Source organism: Podarcis melisellensis (genome assembly GCF_964234715.1).
Source record: "Podarcis melisellensis genome assembly, chromosome: 2".
Classification (NCBI taxonomy): Eukaryota; Metazoa; Chordata; class Lepidosauria; order Squamata; family Lacertidae; genus Podarcis; species Podarcis melisellensis.
Window position 1 is genome coordinate 43049153 of NC_138529.1, and position 20272 is coordinate 43069424.

The following is a 20272-nucleotide window of genomic DNA, read 5'->3' on the forward strand; positions in this document are numbered from 1 at the left end:
GGGAGCCACTGAGGTGACTGGAATTGTGTGGGAGAGAGCTGTATGTACTTTGAAACTATGCAGGGTGGTGAAGAGACTGTAATTCCTCTTGCCCAGATATGACTCTCTGTTGAGTATCCTGCAGTTCCCACCGATTGCATCTCTAGAGTGTAGCCAGGGCGGAGAGTGGTGATTGGACTGAGCCTCTCCTTCCACCTTGGGTAATACCTTTGCTGCTGCAAGGCTACCGAGACCATCTCTCTTCTTGCAGCTCCACCTTCTCCTTCCCACACTGGCTGCACATGCAAAAGTGCTGGCGGCGCAAGCTTAGGGAGGTGGCATTGGGAATATACTGATTGTTCTTTGCCCTCGCCCTAGCAGGGCGGCACTTGCAGAGTTCAGGCCTGGGCACACTGCCAGTTGGGTTCAAACAACAATCTGGCTGGGAAAAGCCTGGACTGAGTGGTTCTAAGGGTGGTGGTGAAACTTTGGAAGCAAAGCGGAACTTCTCAGGCAAAGACCCATAAAAGGCCGAATGCTGTGATCTGTATTTGGTTTGCCACTGCTCAGTCTTCCTCTGGGCATTTCCAAAGTTCCATCTCCTTCCAGTTTTCATTCATCATAATAAGGCCTTGTGGCTTTAGAAGCAGAAAGCCAGCAGGCAGACTTTCCTCCTTTCTCTGTGGAATGACCCCAAACTAATCTTGCTTCTCAGAAATTGCATCCTGTAGACAAGCTCAGTTTCACAACTGGCCGCCAGCTGCTACTTTTATCCAAAATGTTCATACAAAGCAGCTTCTTCTACTTCCAAAACACAAGACTTAGGGAGTTTTACATTTGGGACAAGGGGATGGGAATCCTCAGACACCTGCAGCACAAGTGAAAAGCCTTTTTGCCATAAGTGCGCAAACCATTTTATGGCTTGCACTTGTGTCAGTGAGGTATTGGACATGTAGTTTTGTGTGTGTATTGAAAATACTAACATGGCTTTAAAAAAAAAGAGAGAGAAAATTGTATGCATATGTGATGTGGTAATTAATGTGCCTTAATATATGTATTTGTGTGCAGTGCAGAAGTATCCACTAATGACCACTTGGCCAAATTTCTTTCCCACTGCCTGACCACTCAGATGCAAAGCAAGAGATAAAAGAGGAGCATGATGAGAGTTGCAGCTGTCACAAGCTTCACTGACAGGCCACTTTAGGGGATGGAGCTTGGGGTTCTGGGCCTGCCAATCCTATTCCATTCTGAAGTGGCCGTCTAACAAAATCGAGTTGCTGACCAGAGGTATAGGGAGAAAGAGTACATGCGCACTGGTGCTAATAGTGTGTCTGAAGGAGGAGCAAATTGTTGCACGCCACCCCAGTCTCTGAGTGGTGCAAGATTCTAGGGTACCCAGGGCTTGGTTTCCTTTGGAATGAGGGACAGTGGAGATTGTCGTGTCTTTATGTTGTGTGGTTTATTCACACATCTATACAACCCATGTGTATAGATGTGTGAATAAACCACACAACATAAACCACACAACATAAACCACACAACACCCATGTGACTTCTAGCACAGAGCCACTTCCCCTACGATGGAGGGGTTCACAGCATTAACATCCCAAGAGGTTCTTGCTTCTCCCAGACTTAGATTCCAGCAGAAATCAGGCATAGCTCTGTCTCCCAGCTGCTCAGCCAGGCAACTTCTAGCTCACATAACTCAAGACCTAACTCTGGCTTTGTCTTTGTAACTACCAGCAAGTTGAGGGAGGGGAACCCACCCATGTGACTTCTAGCACAGAGCCACTTCCTTTGTTACCTTAAAGACCCATACTTATAAGTTCATTACCTTACTGGGAAGCTAACTTGGCTATTTCAGAAATGGAATCTGTACTGGATCCAACAATTAGAAGTGGGGTCAGGCCACATTAGAGGCAGATTTAGGGGAGCACTGGGCGCAGAACCTTGGGGGCACCATTGAGGACGCAGCAACTATGATTTAGAGTGAAGCACAAGAGGCAGAGAGGTGCTAATTTTGGACGCCACCCAGGGTGCCACTGAAATATGAGAACCCAAAGTCTGCCACTGGTCAGGCATATAGCCCCCCCCAACTCATAACACTCTGTAATGCAAGTGTAGTTAAGGTCTTTGTATGAAATAATGGATTTTAGGGATAATAATAATAAATTTATTATTTATACCCAGTCCATCTGGCTGGGTTTCCCCAGCCACTCTGGGCAGCGTAAAGGTAAAGGGACCCCTGACCATTAGGTCCAGTCATGACTGACTCTGGGGTTGCAGCACTCATCTCACTTTACTGGCCGAGGAAGCCAGCGCACAGCTTCCGGGTCATGTGGCCAGCATGACTAAGCCGCTTCTGGCGAACCAGAGCAGCGCACAGAAATGCCGTTTACCTTCCTGCCGGAGCGGTACCTATTTATCTACTTGCACTTGGACATGCTTTCGAACTGCTAGGTTGGCAGGAGCAGGAACCGAGCAACAGGAGCTCACCCCGTCAGGGGTATTCGAACCACCAACCATTTGATCAGCAAGTCCTAGGCTCTGTGGTTTAACCTACAGCACCACCCGCGTCCCTCCTGGGCAGCTTATAACATATCTGAAAACATAATAAAAACACCATTCCTTAAAAACCTCTCTCAACAGGGCTTCCTACAGATGTCTTCTAAAACGTAAGTTTAGGTATCTGTTGTACTAAGTATGTAAACAGAAACAGTGTTTTGTACTTTAGTGTAAATCAGTAATGCTGGCACTGCCCATTCTGGTGGCGGCAGACATGAAGAGGAAGCAGCATTGATAGGGTGAGGCTGCCTTCCTTCCTTCCTTCTTTCCCAAAAGCAGTAGCTCCCCACCCCCCTCCAACAGCCACTTCCCTTTTTCTTCCTGTGCAGCCAACATCGCCCATCCCTGGCGCTTGCCCTCTGCTGTCTGTTAGGAAGTCAGGGGTACAGGCGGGGAGGTGTCATCCAAACAAATGGGTGCCTCTTGCTCATAGCACTTTTTTCTGCTTCTTAACTACCATACAGCTGCTGTGTATGGTCACTATGCTGATCTTGCCTATATTCAAGTTTTTTTACACATAATTGTCACAGTCTTCTTGTTTTAACTATAGGACAGAATATAGGAAGCAGCCTCATATCAAATCCATGTAGGTCCACAGCAGAGCTTTCCAAGCTTTTCGTGTTGTTGACACACTTTTTAGACATCCATTATTTTGCAACACATTAATTCAATTTTACTAGCAAAGCAGAGGTCAAATGAACCCCTTTGCAGCCCGAGGAGGAGCGTGAGGAGTGTTCGTGTGACATACCTACACACTGCGGCCGACACACTAATGTGTCTGTCACGACACAGTTTGGAAAACTCTGGTCTGCACACATTGACTGGCAGTGTCTCTTCATGGTTTAACACAATAATTTTTAATAGCCCTACCTGGAGTGAACCTGGGACCGTTTGCATACAAAGCACACAGTCATTCAGACACTAATATCGCAACTGGGCGCTGGTTATCTTTCCTTGCTACACCCAAACACGCACTCCACCAGTGTTTCCTGGTGGTTAGCTCAGTTCCAGAGTGCTGCAGGGGAGGACACTAGGTTTACTGCATGCAGGGCAAAGGTCTCTCCACACGTAAGCTGTTCATCAAACAAGCTTCACTGCTCTGAGTAAGATAAAATAAATAGCCCCGTTCTTTCGAAAAACAACTCAGGAGTATTCTTCAGTAGTTCCATGAACTGGATACTCTCCCTTCGTTTTAGGGAAAACAACCACGTCTTTATTTGAACCAAGGCTGGGCACTGGAACATGTGGGCTCGGCTCTCTTAAATCTGGTTTTTTCCTGTCAAGGTTTTCCGCAGCCTACGAACGTGAGAAAAGGGCAGGGTCTTTAACAATGCGAAGAGGGAGCCTCCTTCACTACGAAGCAACCACAGCCCAGCCATGTGGAGCTAAGAAGCCGAGCTTCCAAGTCAGGCATCAGACGTCCTGAGGGTGCCTTAAATACCAGCATCAGGGCCCCGTTTAACCAAGACGCCAAGCAGGCAGGCAAGGATCTATCTCGCACACGCGGAGCCGCCTTCAAAGGCCGCTGCGGAGCAATGTTTGCACGCCATAGCAACGCCTTCCTGGCCTGCGGGTCTGCGGCGTCCCGGCAGCGCCCACACAGGCGCGTGCAAAGTCGCCCCCTGTTCCTCTCGCGGGCCCGGCGTCACGTGTGAACGGCGGCCTGGATCCAGGTGTTCGCCTCCCCGCCCTTGCAGGGAAGTCTCGGGAGCGCGGGAAATGTAGGTCAGGGCGGAGGGATACGCTGCCTCTGGCCGGCCTCCCTAAGCCTCCTGGGTGGCGTGTGCGATTAAGACAAGCTGGAGCCTGCGCCTGCCCCCTCCGGCTGCATTCCGCACCGGCTACGCGGCCTCCTCTCCGCCCCCGGCTCCTGCCCGGCCAGCGCGGAAGCGGGGAATTTCCTGGCACCACTTGCGGAACAGGAAGGCGGAAATGAAAGCAGCGCCGAGCCAAAATAGATCGGGGAGGGGAAGGGAGCGGCGGCGGCGAGGGGTTTCGACTCTCTTAAAGGCGCAGAAGTCGCGATCGGATGAAAGGGTTTCCAATGTATATTCAAAACAAAGCCGGTGGGCGGGCGTTCACGAATCCACACGATCCTTTCTCGCCCGCTTCCCCAAACACACTCGTCTTTCTGGTCTAAAGAGGTTCTGCCCCAGGTCAACGCGATTTAGAGCGCCGACGCCGTGCGAAGAAAGGAAAACCCATTCCCCGCCCCCGGCTCGCACCCTCTTGCTTCTGAGTAAGCTTGCTTGCCAGTCCCCCGGCTCCGTACAACGCTAGAATTTCCTCCAACGCTTCGAAGACAGCATGGAGTGGGGAGATTGGCGAGGGTAATTTTAGTTGGCTAATCTGAAGTCGCCGCCTTTTGTTGCTGCGTGTACCACTCCTGCTTTTGTACTCTAAACCGCAGAGCGACACTGTACGGAACTGAAGCAGGCGAAGCTTTATCTGCCATGCTAGAGAAAGCTTCGCTTAATTCTTGCCTGGCACGGTTCGGTGATATTAGCAAAGCCAGTTAAAATACGTGACCAACCACAACTTTTTATCAATTTAAAGTGATCGCAAGGGCATCTGTCCTGAGATACTTACTCGAGGGCCTTTCCATCCTTTGTGCAGCGGCACAATTATAAACTAAGCAAACCTTTCCCCGTTTCCCATGACTGACAGCCCCTTCAAATTCTCCTGTGATCCCAGCTCCCTACAACAGGCCCTCCCAGGCTGGATTCCCTCCCAGTCTGGGGTCGCAGCCCCTCTTGCTTGGTATTCCAGCTCTACCACTCCCCCAGACCAGTCAAGCGTCCCCCCTCCTCACAAAGATATGCAGGAGGATTTGTCTGGAAGGCAGAAAGCCTAGAAAAAAATGGGGAGGGGGAAGAGAGCGCCTGAATCAACAGCTGCATCCCATTCCCTGGCACTTAGCCAAAGAGCCTTAAAGCAAATGAGAAGAATAATGCTGCAGTCTTTCCCTTGCTGTTTGATTGTTCTTGTTTTATGTAAAAGGTAATACTAGACTTAATAGTGCAAAATCATTCACTTCATTTACTGCTGCCATCTCGTTCTAAACTCAAACTCTAGTACAAATCTGACTAGTCACCCACAAAATATGCATTGCATAAAACAATCCTTTGTTATTGTTTTAAATCCTTTGTTGAATCACATTCATTGTATGTGCAAAAATACACATATACAAACAGGTGCGAGCTGCTCAATGCACATTTTTTCAGCTGAAGAGCATGGTAAAACTACTGCAAATAAATCCAAAGATTTTAACATAAAATCAATATTGAGCAAGGTTGCCGCCTCGGACACCTTCAGAATACAGGGCTAGATGTGGGACGCTGTCTGACGAAATGCCTTTACTGTACAGCACTCCTGCTCTGATTACAGGCTACAGTGGGAAGTTACCTAGCAGTACAGAGATATGTACAGAAATGAGTTTCCCAAGAGATGATTTCTGTGGTATGCTAATTGGCTTCAGTACTTGATTCTAAAAGCAGATGCTTCTTTTAATTGGTTTGTAAAAGTTGAGGAAGTTGTTATTCTGAATAGGAGTATTTCCTTTTTTAACGGGGCAGAAAACCCGAACAGTACAGGAAGTACAGTCAGAGCACACTGTAGATGTTTGGTTGGCTAAGAACTAAACTGCAGTTCAAGTGAAATGCATTACGTATTAACACAGTAAGCCAAGTTGGCAATGTAGCCAAAGCATCTCTAATAACCATCACTTTATTAATGCAGCAAAATGAGTACTCCCAAGACATGTGCAAATGGATCTGCATTGCCTGAGAAAATAGTCCTCTCTGTTGAGGGCGTGCACCCCTGTTTTGCAAGAGGAGCTCTGAAGAGAGGCAATAACCTTTCACCAAGGAGGAGACATGGGTTGTGGGTTTTGCAGATAGGACATCACTACAGCCGAGATAGACAACCTGGAAAGAAGACAGGAGTTATAATCAGGGCAGGAACGTTAATATTACACCAATAATAGCAATGGAAATAGTAATGTCAACAGAATGAATTACAAATGTGACCAAAGAATCTCAGTGTGTTCAGTGTATTCAAATTAAAAAGTTTATACGGGATGTGTTACTAAGCTTGCTTGGGAACTGTGTATTTGACTTGAGTTTGAACCTGATTGTGGATGCTGTGTGTGCATCCCTCAGAGACACTGGAGGATTGGGGAATGAGTCTGGTACAAGGGGAACCTCTTTCTACTGCAGCCGCTAGACCAATTCGAACAGCTAGCCACAGATAGAGCTGGCTCAGAAAATTAGCACCATAGCCACATTAAAGTGAGCTAGCATGTACATTAGGATCCTTGGGATCAGGGATGTGGAGCCTGTAGTCTATCAATATCTGGAGGGCTACAACTTTATAAACATCCCTGACTCTAGCCATGCTGGCTGGGGCTGATGTGGCTTAGAACCCAACATCTGGAGAGCCCCAGCCCCCCAGCCCTAGTCTGGCTAGTGAAGCAACACTTCAAGGTTTCTGGGAAGTAAATGACATAATCAGAAAGAATGGAACTTATTAAGAAAAAGGCAGAATAAACATTTATCTGTGAATACGTTATTACAAGGTCCGAATGATTAAGGCTACCCCAAAATGAGGTTGAATAGATTAGGAGGAAAAGGAAGAAGTATTGTTATCAATGATTAATTTGCTGAGACAAGCAGCAAAAGAGAAATTATCAGTGTGGTAGGTTAAATATAACTAGACAAATTAGCCCAGACTGGATTTGGGCGTGGGGAAGATTGGATTAGTTACATCCAAGAGCTCCATTGTGGGTATTCAAGGTGCCAGGCTACTCATTTTCATTCCAATGAAGGGATCCTCAGGGTGGGGCTTGCCTTGAGCTTTATAATCTTTCAGAGCAATAGTTTCTGGGCAAGAGATGCTGGCTGAAGTTTCCACACAAGTGCTGTACCCTTAACTTTCCATGTGCAACTGCATACTGTTTGTGGCAAAGGGAAAGCAGCTGTGTGCCTCTTGTCTCAAAGTAAACTTGGCAGCAGTAAGAAATTAACACAGGACTCAATGAAAGGCTGAAAGAACCTGACTCACATGAAGCTGCTCATCATCTGTTTGGTATCTTCTGAACTCCGAGAGTTGGCAAAGCTGATGAATGAACAGTAGACAGCAATCCAGGCACACCACTTTAGCTGCAAACAGCACAGAGTAATGTAGTGAAAGCTTTAATGAAGTCTCAAGGATTAAGCAAAACTATTTATTCCTTAGTAAAAGTGTAAAACCATGATAAGCACTCTGCCTTGTTTCTTTACTCAATTCATAGGAAACTTCCTTATGGTGAGTCAGGCTATTGCTCCATCTAGCTCAGTATTGTCTACAATGATTGACAATGGCTCTGCAGGGTTTCAGGTAGGGGGACACTGCAATCCTTACTTCAGGGATGCCAGGGATGGTATTGGGAGCAAAGTAGATGTTCTGTTATTGAGATTACGACCCTTTCCCTTGAGGAACTGCTGCCGAGACCATATAACGCTGGTCCTGAAAGATCTTCATTGGCTCACAGCAAGTTTCCAAGCACAATTCAGAGTGTTGGTGCTGACCTTTAAATCCCTAAACGGCCTCGGTCCTGTATACCTGAAGGAGAGTCTCCACCCCCATCCTCCAGCCCGGACACTGAGGTCCAGCCTGAGGTCTTCTGGCGGTTCCCTTGCTGCGAGAAGTGATGTTACAGGGAACCAGGCAGAGGGCCTTCTTGGTAGTGGCGCATGCCCTGTGGAATGCCCTCCCAGCAGATGTTAAGGCAATAAACAACTATTTTACTTTTAAAAGACAACTGAAGGCGGCCCTGTTTAGGGAAGTTTTTAATGTCTGATGCTGTATTGTTTTTAATATTCGGTTGGAAGCCACCCAGAGTGTCTGGGGAAACCCAGCCAGATGGGCGGGTTACAAATAATAAATTATTATTATTATTATTATTATTATTATTATTATTATTATTATTATTATTTAATACTTATTACAATTATTAACTAACGCCATTGTTCAAAGACTTGATATAATTTTGGACTCCTACTACAATTGACAGGTGTTATTACCTCTCTTATCTAGAAGAAAAGTGAAGCACTCTGACTCAGAGGTCTTTATAAGTAATTGCAAATTAGACTCCATAGATAACATGAATTGAAGCATCATGAAATCATTATTTACTCTCAACATTCAAATGATTGATCAGCCTTTGCGGCCCAATAAATGTTCATCATCTGTGCACTATTCTCTTATCTGACTATTGTGAAGAATTGTTTAGCAGTTGGGTAGCATTCCTTGGAGAGACTAAAATAGCAGGGAAATAAGGAAGGTTTAAGCACAGGAATATTATGCAGTTAATCTGACAGAAAGAAGGAAAAGAAGCTGTGTCATTTACTACTAGAATAAGATTCTCAATCCAGGTCTGTTAGGCACATTAAACTAACCTGGGGTTATTGATGACAGATTACCTTCCAGAGATTATATGATTTTCAAAATTATACAATCCAACAGCAGTGTAATAATTACAAGATAACAAGCAGCTGGTAGAATCTTGTGCTTAATTTGCTCAGCTAGTGTTCTGCATGTCCTGAAGTCAAAAGGCCAAGCACTGCAATACTCACCTTCAGCATCAAGCCACACATACTAAAAATCATTCCCAGTAGATTCATGTAGTCTGGTGTGGGGTCTTCCAGGGTAGGGTTATTCTCTGTGGATGGAGGTTTGTATCTATAAAGTAAAAATCCCAATTATGGTGGAAGGAAAATATTTTAAATTATGCTTGAAAATAAAACATTAGCTTTATCCACCACCATATCAAAATAAGGCGTAAGACATCAATGGGAGTTTCTCTGCTGCTAATAAGGCTTTGTGTAGCTTCAAGGCAACATAGAGTTGTTTAGGTGTGGGGAACCTTTAGTCCTCCACATGTTGCTGAAGTACAACTCCTATCAGCTCCAGCAAGCATGGCCAATGGCCAGGAATAAAGGGAGTCATATTTAAGTAACATCTGGAGGCCAAACATTCTCTGAACTTGCTCTAGTGCTGTGGAAAAAGAAATGGTGCCAGTCTCTCACAGTTCAAGAAAAACATCTCTCCTAAAGGTTACTCAGTCACATCTTTCTGGATTTTCCTAGCACTCATTACATGAATTTGTTGTGGAAATTATATACTGCACTTCTTCTGTATGTTGCAAGAATGAGTGCTTTCTATATACCCATGAAATCATTAGTGACCAGCAACACAAGCAACTAATACTATTCTGTAAACTTTTAAAAACTTTGTTTTATAAAAAAAGGTGTAACTGCCCTGTGTTTCTGGCATGTTCATGTGTCCGTTTTAAAAAAGTGATGGATATGTGTTGGGAAAGGTTTCTAGCTAAGTGACAGCACAACATTCTTTGCATACTTAGGGTGGAATTCAATGTAGTGCTAAGTAGGCTATATGCATGTACAACATGAGGTCTGCTCATGCAACAATACTCCCCCCTGCCCCCCTAACGCTGTCTGGGGGAACCACCCAATCATCCAGTGCATATTTAGGGGGTGGAGCGAGTATATGGTTTAGGAAGTCCTACTGCATATGTGGACTTTGTTCTGTACACGCAACAACGCTGTTAAATCCTGCCCCAAATGTCTCCAGGTCAATATACAGAGCAAGATGTGCCAAGTGTAAGCACCTATGAGCAAGGTCACCCTGAACGCTACAGCAACAGCTCACCACTTTCTTTGTCAACAACAAATTGTTGCTCTTTTTTGTGTTGAATATATGCTATATGATAATCTATGGACCTAACAGGTATCTAAAGCCATTTGCACATAACAAAATATGTATTTTATCAAAGTAATTATTGAACTGAAATACAATTAAGAAGAAGTATATTTTGGAAATGTACATCCAGTTTTTCCCCCTTTAAATTTTTTTGGGGCCCCCAAGAGAGTGGGGCCCTATGCTATAGCTTGTTAGCTTATACGTAAATCCGGCACTGCACACGCACACACATATATCCCCCGTAAGTGTGGACTGGTGGCCACACTATTCTCTTTGAACAAGGACTTGCAGTTGGGGGCACATTTTGATCCTCACCAGTCAACCACCACTAGCCATCTCTGTCCCTGAATCTCCCTCTGCTGCAGTTTCCCCCATGAAAAGTTTCCCCTATTGCCCAGTCTGGTGGCTATTAGGAAAGGCCGCCTCTCTCTCTCTCTCCCTCTCCCTCCGCCTTGCGTTTCCATGGCGACCCCATGCCCGTCCCGCGCTACAGCGAGGGGTGACGTCTCAGCGCCCCCTTCCGCATCACACGCCACTCCCTCGGCTCAATCTTTCCGTGCCAAAGGTCGCCCCGCTCGCGCCCTCTCCGTGGCTTTGCCCGGGCAGCCCCCCCGCCCCCCCGCCGCTGACCTGAGAACGCGATTTGGCCGCCGCGGGTCCATTACGTTGTTACCGGCCATCGTGCACCGCCTCTGGCTAACTCCGAGCAGCGCCCCCCCCCTCGGTCGCCGCCGCCGCCACACCAACTTCCGCTTCCTTTCAGTGGCGCAAGGGGGACAACTAAGAGTGCAACACCCCGGAGTTCAAGTCTTCTCGTTCCGGTCATCATTCCCGAGGCCGCAGTACTTGGAGACGGTTTAGCGGATTAATCTTCCGTGGGAAGATGCTATGGGTTGCTCAACTGAGGGAAGGAATAAAGAACCTTCGGGGGTTTTTTTCCTGCCAGGGTGGGGAAATCCACGCTGCGAATGGGCGGAACTAAATATGAGGTAGCTGTGCACCGAGGGGAGCGAATTGGAGGGTTGCGCTGTGTCCTTCATTCAATCTTCCTCCTTCCCATAATAAAATCCGGTTTTCAATTGGCAGTTAAACATTTGGGGGAAGCTATAAGAGGTGCTAAGTCGTTTTTCAGTCATGTTGAATATCCTTCCGAATGGGAAGTCTGCGCATGTTTGATTCCTGGTGGTCTGAAGGGACATGGCTGAAACGAAGCAGGTTTGGGTCTGTTCAGTGACCGCCCCGGAACCACATGTAGAAGAAAGGCGGGATATAAATTTAAGAAAATAAGTAAATCAAGCTATATAGGCAAGGTACTGTAAAGGATAATACAAAATTCCTCAAAAATGGCTACCATAGGATAAGAATTAGATTGAGAAGAGCATCAGGGAGTAGCAGAAAGAGTTCTTTGGTGGTTTTCTGCAAGTTTAAAGAACTGTAGGTGTGCTACAGGGTTTGCTATGTAAAGATAACATTTAACTGGTTTGGAAAGAGAAGGATTTCTAGAGGGTTGGTAGAAACTTGTAAAATAAGATAAGCAAGGCTACATGACATAGGTGATTTGCCTTTGCCAATTTTCCTTTCTGGAGAAAAAAATTGTCTTTACCATTGTGAGAAAACTGGTAGCTTGAGTAGCTGTTGCAGCTGGGACCTGATTTCTCTTTATGCCTGTGTCATTTTGTAATAGGGTGGTATTCCAAATGGAAGAAAAATCCCAGACGCAGGGCAATCCTAACACATCACATCAATCCACTTTGGGGTTTTCATAGTACTTGAGAATTGGCTGTCAGTTACAGCTGTTGCATCCAGTATAGAAGAATCCCCATATAGCATACCTGCTTGTCTTCATCATGGCCTTTCCAGAGCCAAAACTGAAGAAGCCTGAGTTGCCAAAGAAACTTCTGGGCACACTGGAATGTAAACAGGGAGCTGTCAGGGCAGTGAGGTTCAATGGTGAGTGTATTCTTGATCTTATAACATGGTGTTGAATTTTTAGAACCAGAAAAACAAAGCAGAATCTAGTGTGTGATTTACAATTTTTGAAGGTGAAGTTTTGGTAGCCTGTTGCAGTTAAACCAGCAAGGAGTCTTGTGACGCCTTAGTTAATGCAGGTTTGGGGATGCTGTGACCTGGATGTTACTGGACTACAACTCCCATCATTCCTGATTGTTGGCTGGGGCTGGTGGGAGTTGGAATTCAGTAACAGCTGGAGGGTCACAGCTTCTTCTCTTTTGCCTTAAAGAACAACAAATTTTATTATGGCATAAGTCTTTGAAAACAATGGTCCGCTTCATCAGATGCATGAAGTGCAATCCTTAGTTACCTGGTATATATACACAGAAAAGTGCAAAGGGGGAAAACCCAAAAGTTGGCGCTGAATGGCAATGCAATGCATAAAGTATTAGGGCAGTATTCAACTAAAGGTTTGTGCTAGTGCAAGGATTAACACTAGCACAGTGGGCTTTTCCCTTCTTCTACACTGTATGCCCTGTGCCATCCCCAAATCCGCTTTGGAGGGTTGTGGGTGGGGAGAAACCCAGAACAGATTTAGAGTGGGGGGTGGGGCGAGGGGAGAGAGATACTGTTCCATTGCTCAAGAGGAAATCTTTGCACAGATGGAACATTCAGTTTAGTGCCAAGTTGAATATAATCCTTAGTGATTCACGAGCTAAAGAAAATAATGATTGGGAGAAGGTGTCTATACCGTGGTTATAGGTTTCTTGCTCAGGGAGAAAATTTGTGCCTGCAGCAGGAATAGTGGAACCTGTGTAGCACATGCAGAAAATAGGAAAGGCAAATCTGTCAGGAACACTGCTGAAGAGTGTTGCATTAGATACTGTTCAATGAGTTTTTCCTCTCCCACCCACCCTGCAGTGGATGGAAATTATTGTCTCACCTGTGGCAGTGACAAATCACTTAAGCTCTGGAACCCCCTCAAAGGCACTCTCCTTAAGACTTACAGCGGCCATGGCTATGAAGTTCTGGATGCAGCAGGGTAAGAACTGGGGAGAGGGAGCCACTCTTTTGGAAAAAAGAGATTTTGTGGTGAAATACCACCAGAAATTTTGAGATGGTATGCCCTTTTAAAATGTGGCTCTTTTTGGGGGGAGGGTTAGTGGGTTGTTGTTTTTATTTTGATTATATATATTGTGGTTTTATATTTTGACTTTGTTCTGTGAACCACCCTGAGACCTCCAGGTATAGGGTAGTACAGTGGTACCTTGGTTTGCATATGTCTTGGTTTGCATATGTTTTGGATTACAAACACGTCAAACCCAGAAGTGTGTGTCCTGGTTTGCAACCTTTTTTTGGATTACAACCCATTTCTTTTGGATTACGAAATTTTTTTTTTTGGGAGGCCCCATTGGCGAAAGCGCGCCTTGGGTTACAACCTGTTTCTGTATTGGATTATGGTTGTAAACCAAGGTACCACTGTATATAAAATCAATCAATAAAAAAAAAACTGGCTGGAAAGCAGGTGGGTCACTGGTCAGAACTTTTGTGGTCTATGCCTCGTCTACTTTTCTACTGGAGTTGTGAGCAGGGCAAAGTAGAGTTTTAAGAATTGCTTGGTAAACAAATTAAATCCTGCCTGTGTTGCATAAATTTAACTTTTAATGTTATACAATACAGCTGGAAAACAATTTATAAAATTCATAATCAAAAGAAAAAGATATGGATGAATAATTTTTTTACATTCCAGAAAGAAAGAAAAATCAATTCTCCATGAAGCTATCAGTTGTATATTAAACCAATTTAAATGAATTGTCTTAATTTGCAAAACTTGAACTTGCTAGCTGTTGGGAGGAAACCTGTGAATAGCATAGTAATACTGTCTCACTACCCAGCCAGTGATAATAGGATATCCTATTCAGTCCCTGCTCCATACATTTGAACCCATGTTTAATGTCCTAAGGTTTGAAACTTGGCTTTTGAAAAATTAAATCTGACATTCTTAATACAGTAAGAATACAGTAATTCAGGGAGTTGCACATACAGGAAACAATCAGGATGCTTTCCCTATCATTATCTGTCTCTATCCACTCTGCAGATCATTTGATAACAGCCAGCTTTGTTCATGTGGTGCAGACAAGACAGTAGTGTTGTGGGATGTTGCCACAGGTCAAGTGATTCGCAAGTTCCGTGGCCATGCGGGGGTAAGACCTCTTCTGTCCTTTGTCCCTTCCAAGAAAATGGAACAGAGTAACTTCCCTGGATCAGACCACTCTAGTTTAGCATCCTTTTCACCACAGTGACCAATCTCAAATCTCACAAGCTAGGTATGAGAGCTTTTGTTTCTCAGTGGCTGGTACTCAAAATCGTGCTGCCTCTGATTTTGGAAGACTGTAATGTATAGCTGTCATGACTAGTAGCCATTGATAGCTTTATCCTCCATTATTTGTTCAATTCCCTTTCTAAGTCATTTATGTTGGTTGTCATTACCACATCTTGTGGCAGTGAATTCCATAGTTTAACTATGTGCTGTGTTAAGAAATCCTTCCTTTTGACTGTCCTGAATCTTCCACCAGTTTCATTGGATCACCCCAGGTTATAATGCTATATGACAGGGAGAAAATGTCTGTGTCCACTTTTTCTGTACCCTGTATAATTTTATATACTGCTATCATGTGTGTGCATCCTACTTACTCACCTTTCTTCCTAAACTAAAAAGCACCAAATACTGCAATCTTTCTGCATAGGTGGGTTTCTTCACCCACCTGATCATTTTGCTTGCCCTTTTCGGCACATGATTCAAATATCCAGCTTTATGCACATAAGAAAGTGAATTCTTCTGAGCTTCCACTGGGGCGTGACGGTAGAAATGTGTCCTGCCTCACAGTGACTGGATAATGTCTGCAGTTTTGTCTATTTGGCATCTAAAAACCTGTGCGGTAGAAAATACTATTGACACAATAGATACTACAGTAGGAGGAAGTTTATGAGAAGTGTCAAAATATTGCATGCTGGCTACAAAACTACATTGGATGTTTGGCTTGTGGGGTGGAAATAGTAATGAAGAGAGAGCTCTGTAGAAGTTCAAGGAGTTGGGGTACTTTGTGTAAAAATGTGGCAGGAATGGGAACAGAGAATGTAATCCTTCTATGCTTGAATCTGTTAAATCAGTCGGACAATAGTCATTGCTTATCTCATTCTCTTCTCTCTATCCTCACCTGGAAGAAAGTAAACTGTGTCCAGTTCAATGAAGAGGCAACTGTGATCCTTTCAGGTAAGAAATACTTTTCTTCTCACTCTGCTTACTATTAATCCCAGAGAACTCATTTTAGGCTCTACTCAATATACATCTTTGCTCTCATGCAGGTGCCATTGACTCCAGTGTCCGCTGCTGGGATTGCCGGTCACGCAGACCAGATCCCATCCAAATCCTGGATGAGGCCAAGGATGGCATTTCCAGTCTGAAGGTGTCAGACCATGAAATCCTTACAGGGTAAGGAAAGATGGAGTGAAGTTAGAGCTGGAGAGGGCAAATTCCCTGCCGTGCGAAGTCCATGCTGGACCTTGGGATCTGTTAAGAGCTTCCCGACCCATCCAGGTGTCTTTCACCCCTCTACTCATCTGCAATGGATTGAAGGAAGCAGACTCAGGAAGCCCTATGGCCGCAATCACATTCCAAAATACAGTGTATGGCCGCTGACATTGTTTTGTTATTTATAATTATTAGAAATATAAAACTTTTTAACATTATGTATTCTATGCTGTTCTCATAAAGCTGGTGTTTTGCATTACCAGCATTTGACAATACTTGACTGACCAATTGATCAGATTCTTTTCGGACTAATAAAAAGCCCAGTCCTAAAGTCACACAGCTGTGTAGATCCATAGTGTGTAGTATCCTCTCATTTCTAAACTTTCATCAGAAACGAAGAAATATTTTCAGTGTTTGCTCCAAAAGGGAGAAAGTTAGTTTCAAAAGAATACAGGCGTGTGGGGAATCCTGTCCCACAACTTGAGTTCCATGGCTTGAAAACCAGGAATGTTGAAAGGACACCCTTTGAGACCTCGGGGTCATCCGCCAATGTGCTTGCTGAGTGCCACCCTTCTGCTGCCAGCTAATTTCCACTGCCCCTTTTTTTATTTCTCAGTTCTGTGGATGGGCGTGTCCGTCGCTATGACCTCCGTGCTGGGGAGCTCTACTCAGATTACATTGGAAGTGAGTGTTGCTTACAGACTTGTTGACAATTTGGTATGATGAGAGACAATTTTCAGGGTGATGGTTCCTGTTGCATTTCCTTTGCCTCCCTCACCTGTATCCCCCTGCCTCTTCTCTTTAGCAGATGCCCCTCAGGTCCAGACCGAAGGGACTCTGCCACATCTTGTATCACGTCCGACACTGACTCATTCTAGGCAGTGGGTAGACTTGATCTCTGCAAGCTACTATTCCTTCCTTCCTTCCTTCCTTCCTTCCTTCCTTCCTTCCTTCCTTCCTTCCTTCCTTCCTTCCTTCCTTCCTAATTTGTAGCCCTGAAGAAACTCCTAAGAACAAGTTCTGATGGGGATTGCCCAGAATCTTGCACTTTTTTGTTTCTTGATGCAATCAAACCCAACACTGCCATATTTTCATTATAGGTCCCATCACCTGCGTGTGTTTCAGCAAAGATGGGCAATGTACCCTGGCTGCTAGCTTGGATTCTACTCTGCGTTTGCTGGACAAGGATACGGGTGAACTACTAGGAGAGTAAGCAATGCAGTTATTTAGTCCTGTCATTAAAGCTTGCCCTACCCCACCCTGTTGTCGACAGACAATAGCAGCTGAAAAGAGTGGCTGTTCTTCAGCATTTGGGTGCAGCCAATCCAGTATTTAAGTGTATGAGTGCTTTCATGTAAAAGAACCCAGAGGACTAGAGAAATTTATGCAATACAGATCTTTATACATTGAATCAGAGCCACAGTCAGTCTGCCTTGAACTCTGGTGATCCTGGGCTTTTGTTATCCTCCATTTACCTTGCCAGGGACTAGTAACAACCATAGGTGGACTGATGGAGGAAAGCCTGACTGAGCAAAGCAGAAATATTCTCCTCTTTCTTATCCCATTTCCCTCCAATGACACCCCTAGATATACAGGCCACAAGAATGTAACCTATAAGATGGACTGCTGCATGAGCGAGAGGGACACTCATGTCGGGAGCTGCTCTGAGGATGGGAAGGTGTACTTCTGGGACCTGGTGGAGGTGAGCAGAATGACCTGGGGAAATGGAGAGGTTTCTTCTTGGGCGGTCATGTAACTTACCAGTGCTTCATGGGAGTTGAGCCACTGATACTGTGTGTGTGCGGGGGTGCAGTTTGGGGGGGCTTGAATTCCGTTTGGTTGGATAAGGCAGCATTTAACCTTGGACAACAAAGCATGAAACCTTCTCTCCAAATTGTTGGTGGTCAGCAGAGACTTTAACTCAGTGCCTTAACTGCTGACAGTAATCATAGCTGTTTTTTTGTATGACCTAGTTGCCTGAATATGACCACTAAGAACATAGGCAGAGAAATTAATACATAGCATTTTCCAATCTATGTGTTAAACGAACAGTTAAAGCAGTGGTTTTCAGCCAGTGTACCGTGGCACCCTGGGGTGCTTTGAATGGTGGTCAGGGGTGCCGTGGGCAACAGTGGCCTCTGTCCCTCTTTCCTTCCCTCCCTCCCTCTGGTGCCCTCTTGCATCTCTGCTTCCCAAAGGCTCGTAGAGTTATTTATTGCAGCGGCCCTGGCTACAAGCTCCCTAGGTGAATGGTGCCTCTGGGGCTGGTCAGGGAGGATCAAGGGGGCAGCTCAGAGACCAGGGGAAGCAGCTGCAGGTGCCCAGAGGACTCCCAAGGAGAGGGGATTGGAAAGGAAGCTGAGGGAACACTCCACAAGGAAGGGTGTTTGAAAAAGGGTGAAAAGCTGCCAGCTTGGCAGGCAAGGGGTGACATAACTGGGCTCCTGAGCCCCACAGAGGTGCCACAGAAAGAATGTAGTTGGTCAAGGGAGCCATGGACTCAAAAAGATTGAAAATCTCTGAGTTAAAGTGTTACGTAGACCACTATCACTTATTTGAAGTTTATGGGAGGAAGCGCTTTTGATGCAACTGTATTGGTTCGAAGCTAAATGCAAGATTTTAAATCTCTGGTGTAAATAACATTTGCTTCCTCATGACCACTGAGGATCAGGTAGAGTTTGCATGATTTCCACTGCAGGGCATTTCTTCTCTTTCCTCTCTTGAACTTGGACTGTCTCTTTCTCATATTGATCATTCAGCACAAGAGGTGGTGCTTGAAAAGCAGATGCAGTTCTGAACTCCAGCCCATGTCTAGCTGCCCAAGTGTTAGGAGTACGTTATCTCTACCCTTATCTTCATTATTCTTCTCTCTCCTCTTCACAGGGGTCCCTTGCCCTGAGCTTGCCTGTGAGCAAGACTGCAGTTCAGTCTCTGTCCTTCCACCCAACTGAGTCTTGCTTGCTCACTGCTGCAGAGGGCCGTGTGCAGTTTTGGAGGGAGGAGTCGTACGTGGCTGAGGAAGGGGAACCAGCCTGATGGTCCCTGTCCTGGCTTGAGTGGAGGACCGAAGCTGCAAGGAGATGGAACTCTCAGCCATACTTCTCTTCAGAAGCACAGTACTGTTTCCACTGCCTTCGGGAAGCTGTGCAACACTGGACTCCCCTGCTCTTTGGAATCACACTTTGCAACTGGTGCTTGCAACACTTACAATCTCTCAGTTCCATACCAGTTTCCAGAGGGATGGCCATGTTAGTCTCTCTTCCTCAACCATCAGCAGGTTTCTGTTTTATAAGTACTCTCATCTTTCAACATACCTGAGTTGATTGTTCTCCTTCCCCGCCCCCCAAAAGACTGTATTGTTTTACTGAAAACTAAGTAAAGTTAAGTTGTTTTTCAGAATGGTCATTTGCCTAAGGCCACTTAGTGGGCTTCATGGCCTTGCAGGTAGGGATCTAAGCCCGGGTTGCTCACATTCAGCCCCATAACTGAAGTCACTGCTCTACATTGGCTCTCGTGTACTTCAGCATAAATACTATATAAGGAGGCCAGACTGGAATGCAGTAGTCACCAGTCACACAACTGGACAGCTCAGTGCACTGCATCACACCACATCCTGGTAGGAGCCTCCTGGCGCAAGTTTAGCCACATTGTTCAAACCGGTTTTACCGGTCTGGGAAACAAAAATTGCCTGTAGCTGTGCTGATGTCTAATATCAATGAGAAAAACATAAAGCATGCTGGGACACAAGAGAGTAGGCCTAAGTGCCAAACAGAGACATTTTATAGAGCTTACTACAAACAGCAGGCAGATCCAGTGGTTGAAGCCCTGCTTGCCACACTGTTGCTCCAAGAGTGCTTAGGTGTCTAGGAGTTAGGCAGCACTTCCTTCCACTTTCCTGATATTTCCTTACCTGATAATTTTTGTGTTTCATGTGATCAACAGCTATTTACTTTCACGAAACTAATGCCCAAACTGCACAACGTGTAAGGAGATCACCTAAGAGGTACATGGCAGAGTAGTGACCAGATATTTCTGAAGTCACAGCTCTATTGTTTTACAGTGGTACCGCTAGTTATGAACTTAATTCATTCCGGAGGTCTGTTCTTAACCTGAAACTGTTCTTAACTAGAGGCGTGCTTTCGCTAATCGGGCCTCTTGCTACCGCAGCGCCGCCGGTACACTATTTCCGTTCTCATCCTGGGGCAAAGTTCTCAACTTGAGGTAACTCTTCCAGGTTAGCAGAGTTTGTAACCTGAGGCATTTGTAACTCGAGGTACCACTGTATTGTGTTTGCTTCCCTGCTTTAATAGGTATTTTATTGCATTGGGGTATTTTTAAATAGCTATTACCCAGCCAAGTCAGAAATGGAAACAAACTGAAGGCAAGAGCTGCTTCACATAACAACTGTATTACATTTACTACTTGCATTCTGAAAACTAGATTCTTTATCAGATCCTACAACTTTTCCTGCTGCCTTGGGATGGG

The 20272-nt window shown here is 45.2% G+C and overlaps 2 protein-coding genes across 7 annotated transcripts; one reads left to right on the forward strand and one right to left on the reverse strand.

Annotated features, from left to right (window-relative positions):
- Positions 1-6252: 6252 nt before the first annotated feature.
- Positions 6253-11075, reverse strand: WDR83OS (WD repeat domain 83 opposite strand). Its single transcript, XM_081899266.1, has 4 exons — positions 10936-11075; positions 9159-9264; positions 7606-7703; positions 6253-6470 (listed from the first exon to the last, which is right to left on the reverse strand). Exons 1-4 carry the CDS (start codon positions 10983-10985, stop codon positions 6404-6406), a joined length of 321 nt encoding a protein of 106 aa, XP_081755392.1. The 5' UTR covers positions 10986-11075; the 3' UTR covers positions 6253-6403.
- On the forward strand, positions 11041-19186 carry WDR83 (WD repeat domain 83). 6 transcript variants are annotated; one of them, XM_081899261.1, is made up of 10 exons: positions 11041-11147; positions 11990-12255; positions 13177-13297; positions 14354-14459; positions 15481-15529; positions 15622-15748; positions 16404-16471; positions 16888-16996; positions 17375-17489; positions 18671-19186. In XM_081899261.1, exons 2-10 carry the CDS (start codon positions 12153-12155, stop codon positions 18821-18823), a joined length of 951 nt encoding a protein of 316 aa, XP_081755387.1. In that variant the 5' UTR covers positions 11041-11147; positions 11990-12152; the 3' UTR covers positions 18824-19186. The 6 variants fall into 6 exon arrangements, with proteins under 6 accessions (XP_081755387.1, XP_081755388.1, XP_081755386.1 ...); XM_081899262.1 differs by lacking the exon at positions 11041-11147 and adding an exon at positions 11159-11294; XM_081899260.1 differs by lacking the exon at positions 11041-11147 and adding an exon at positions 11308-11418.
- Positions 19187-20272: the final 1086 nt, after the last annotated feature.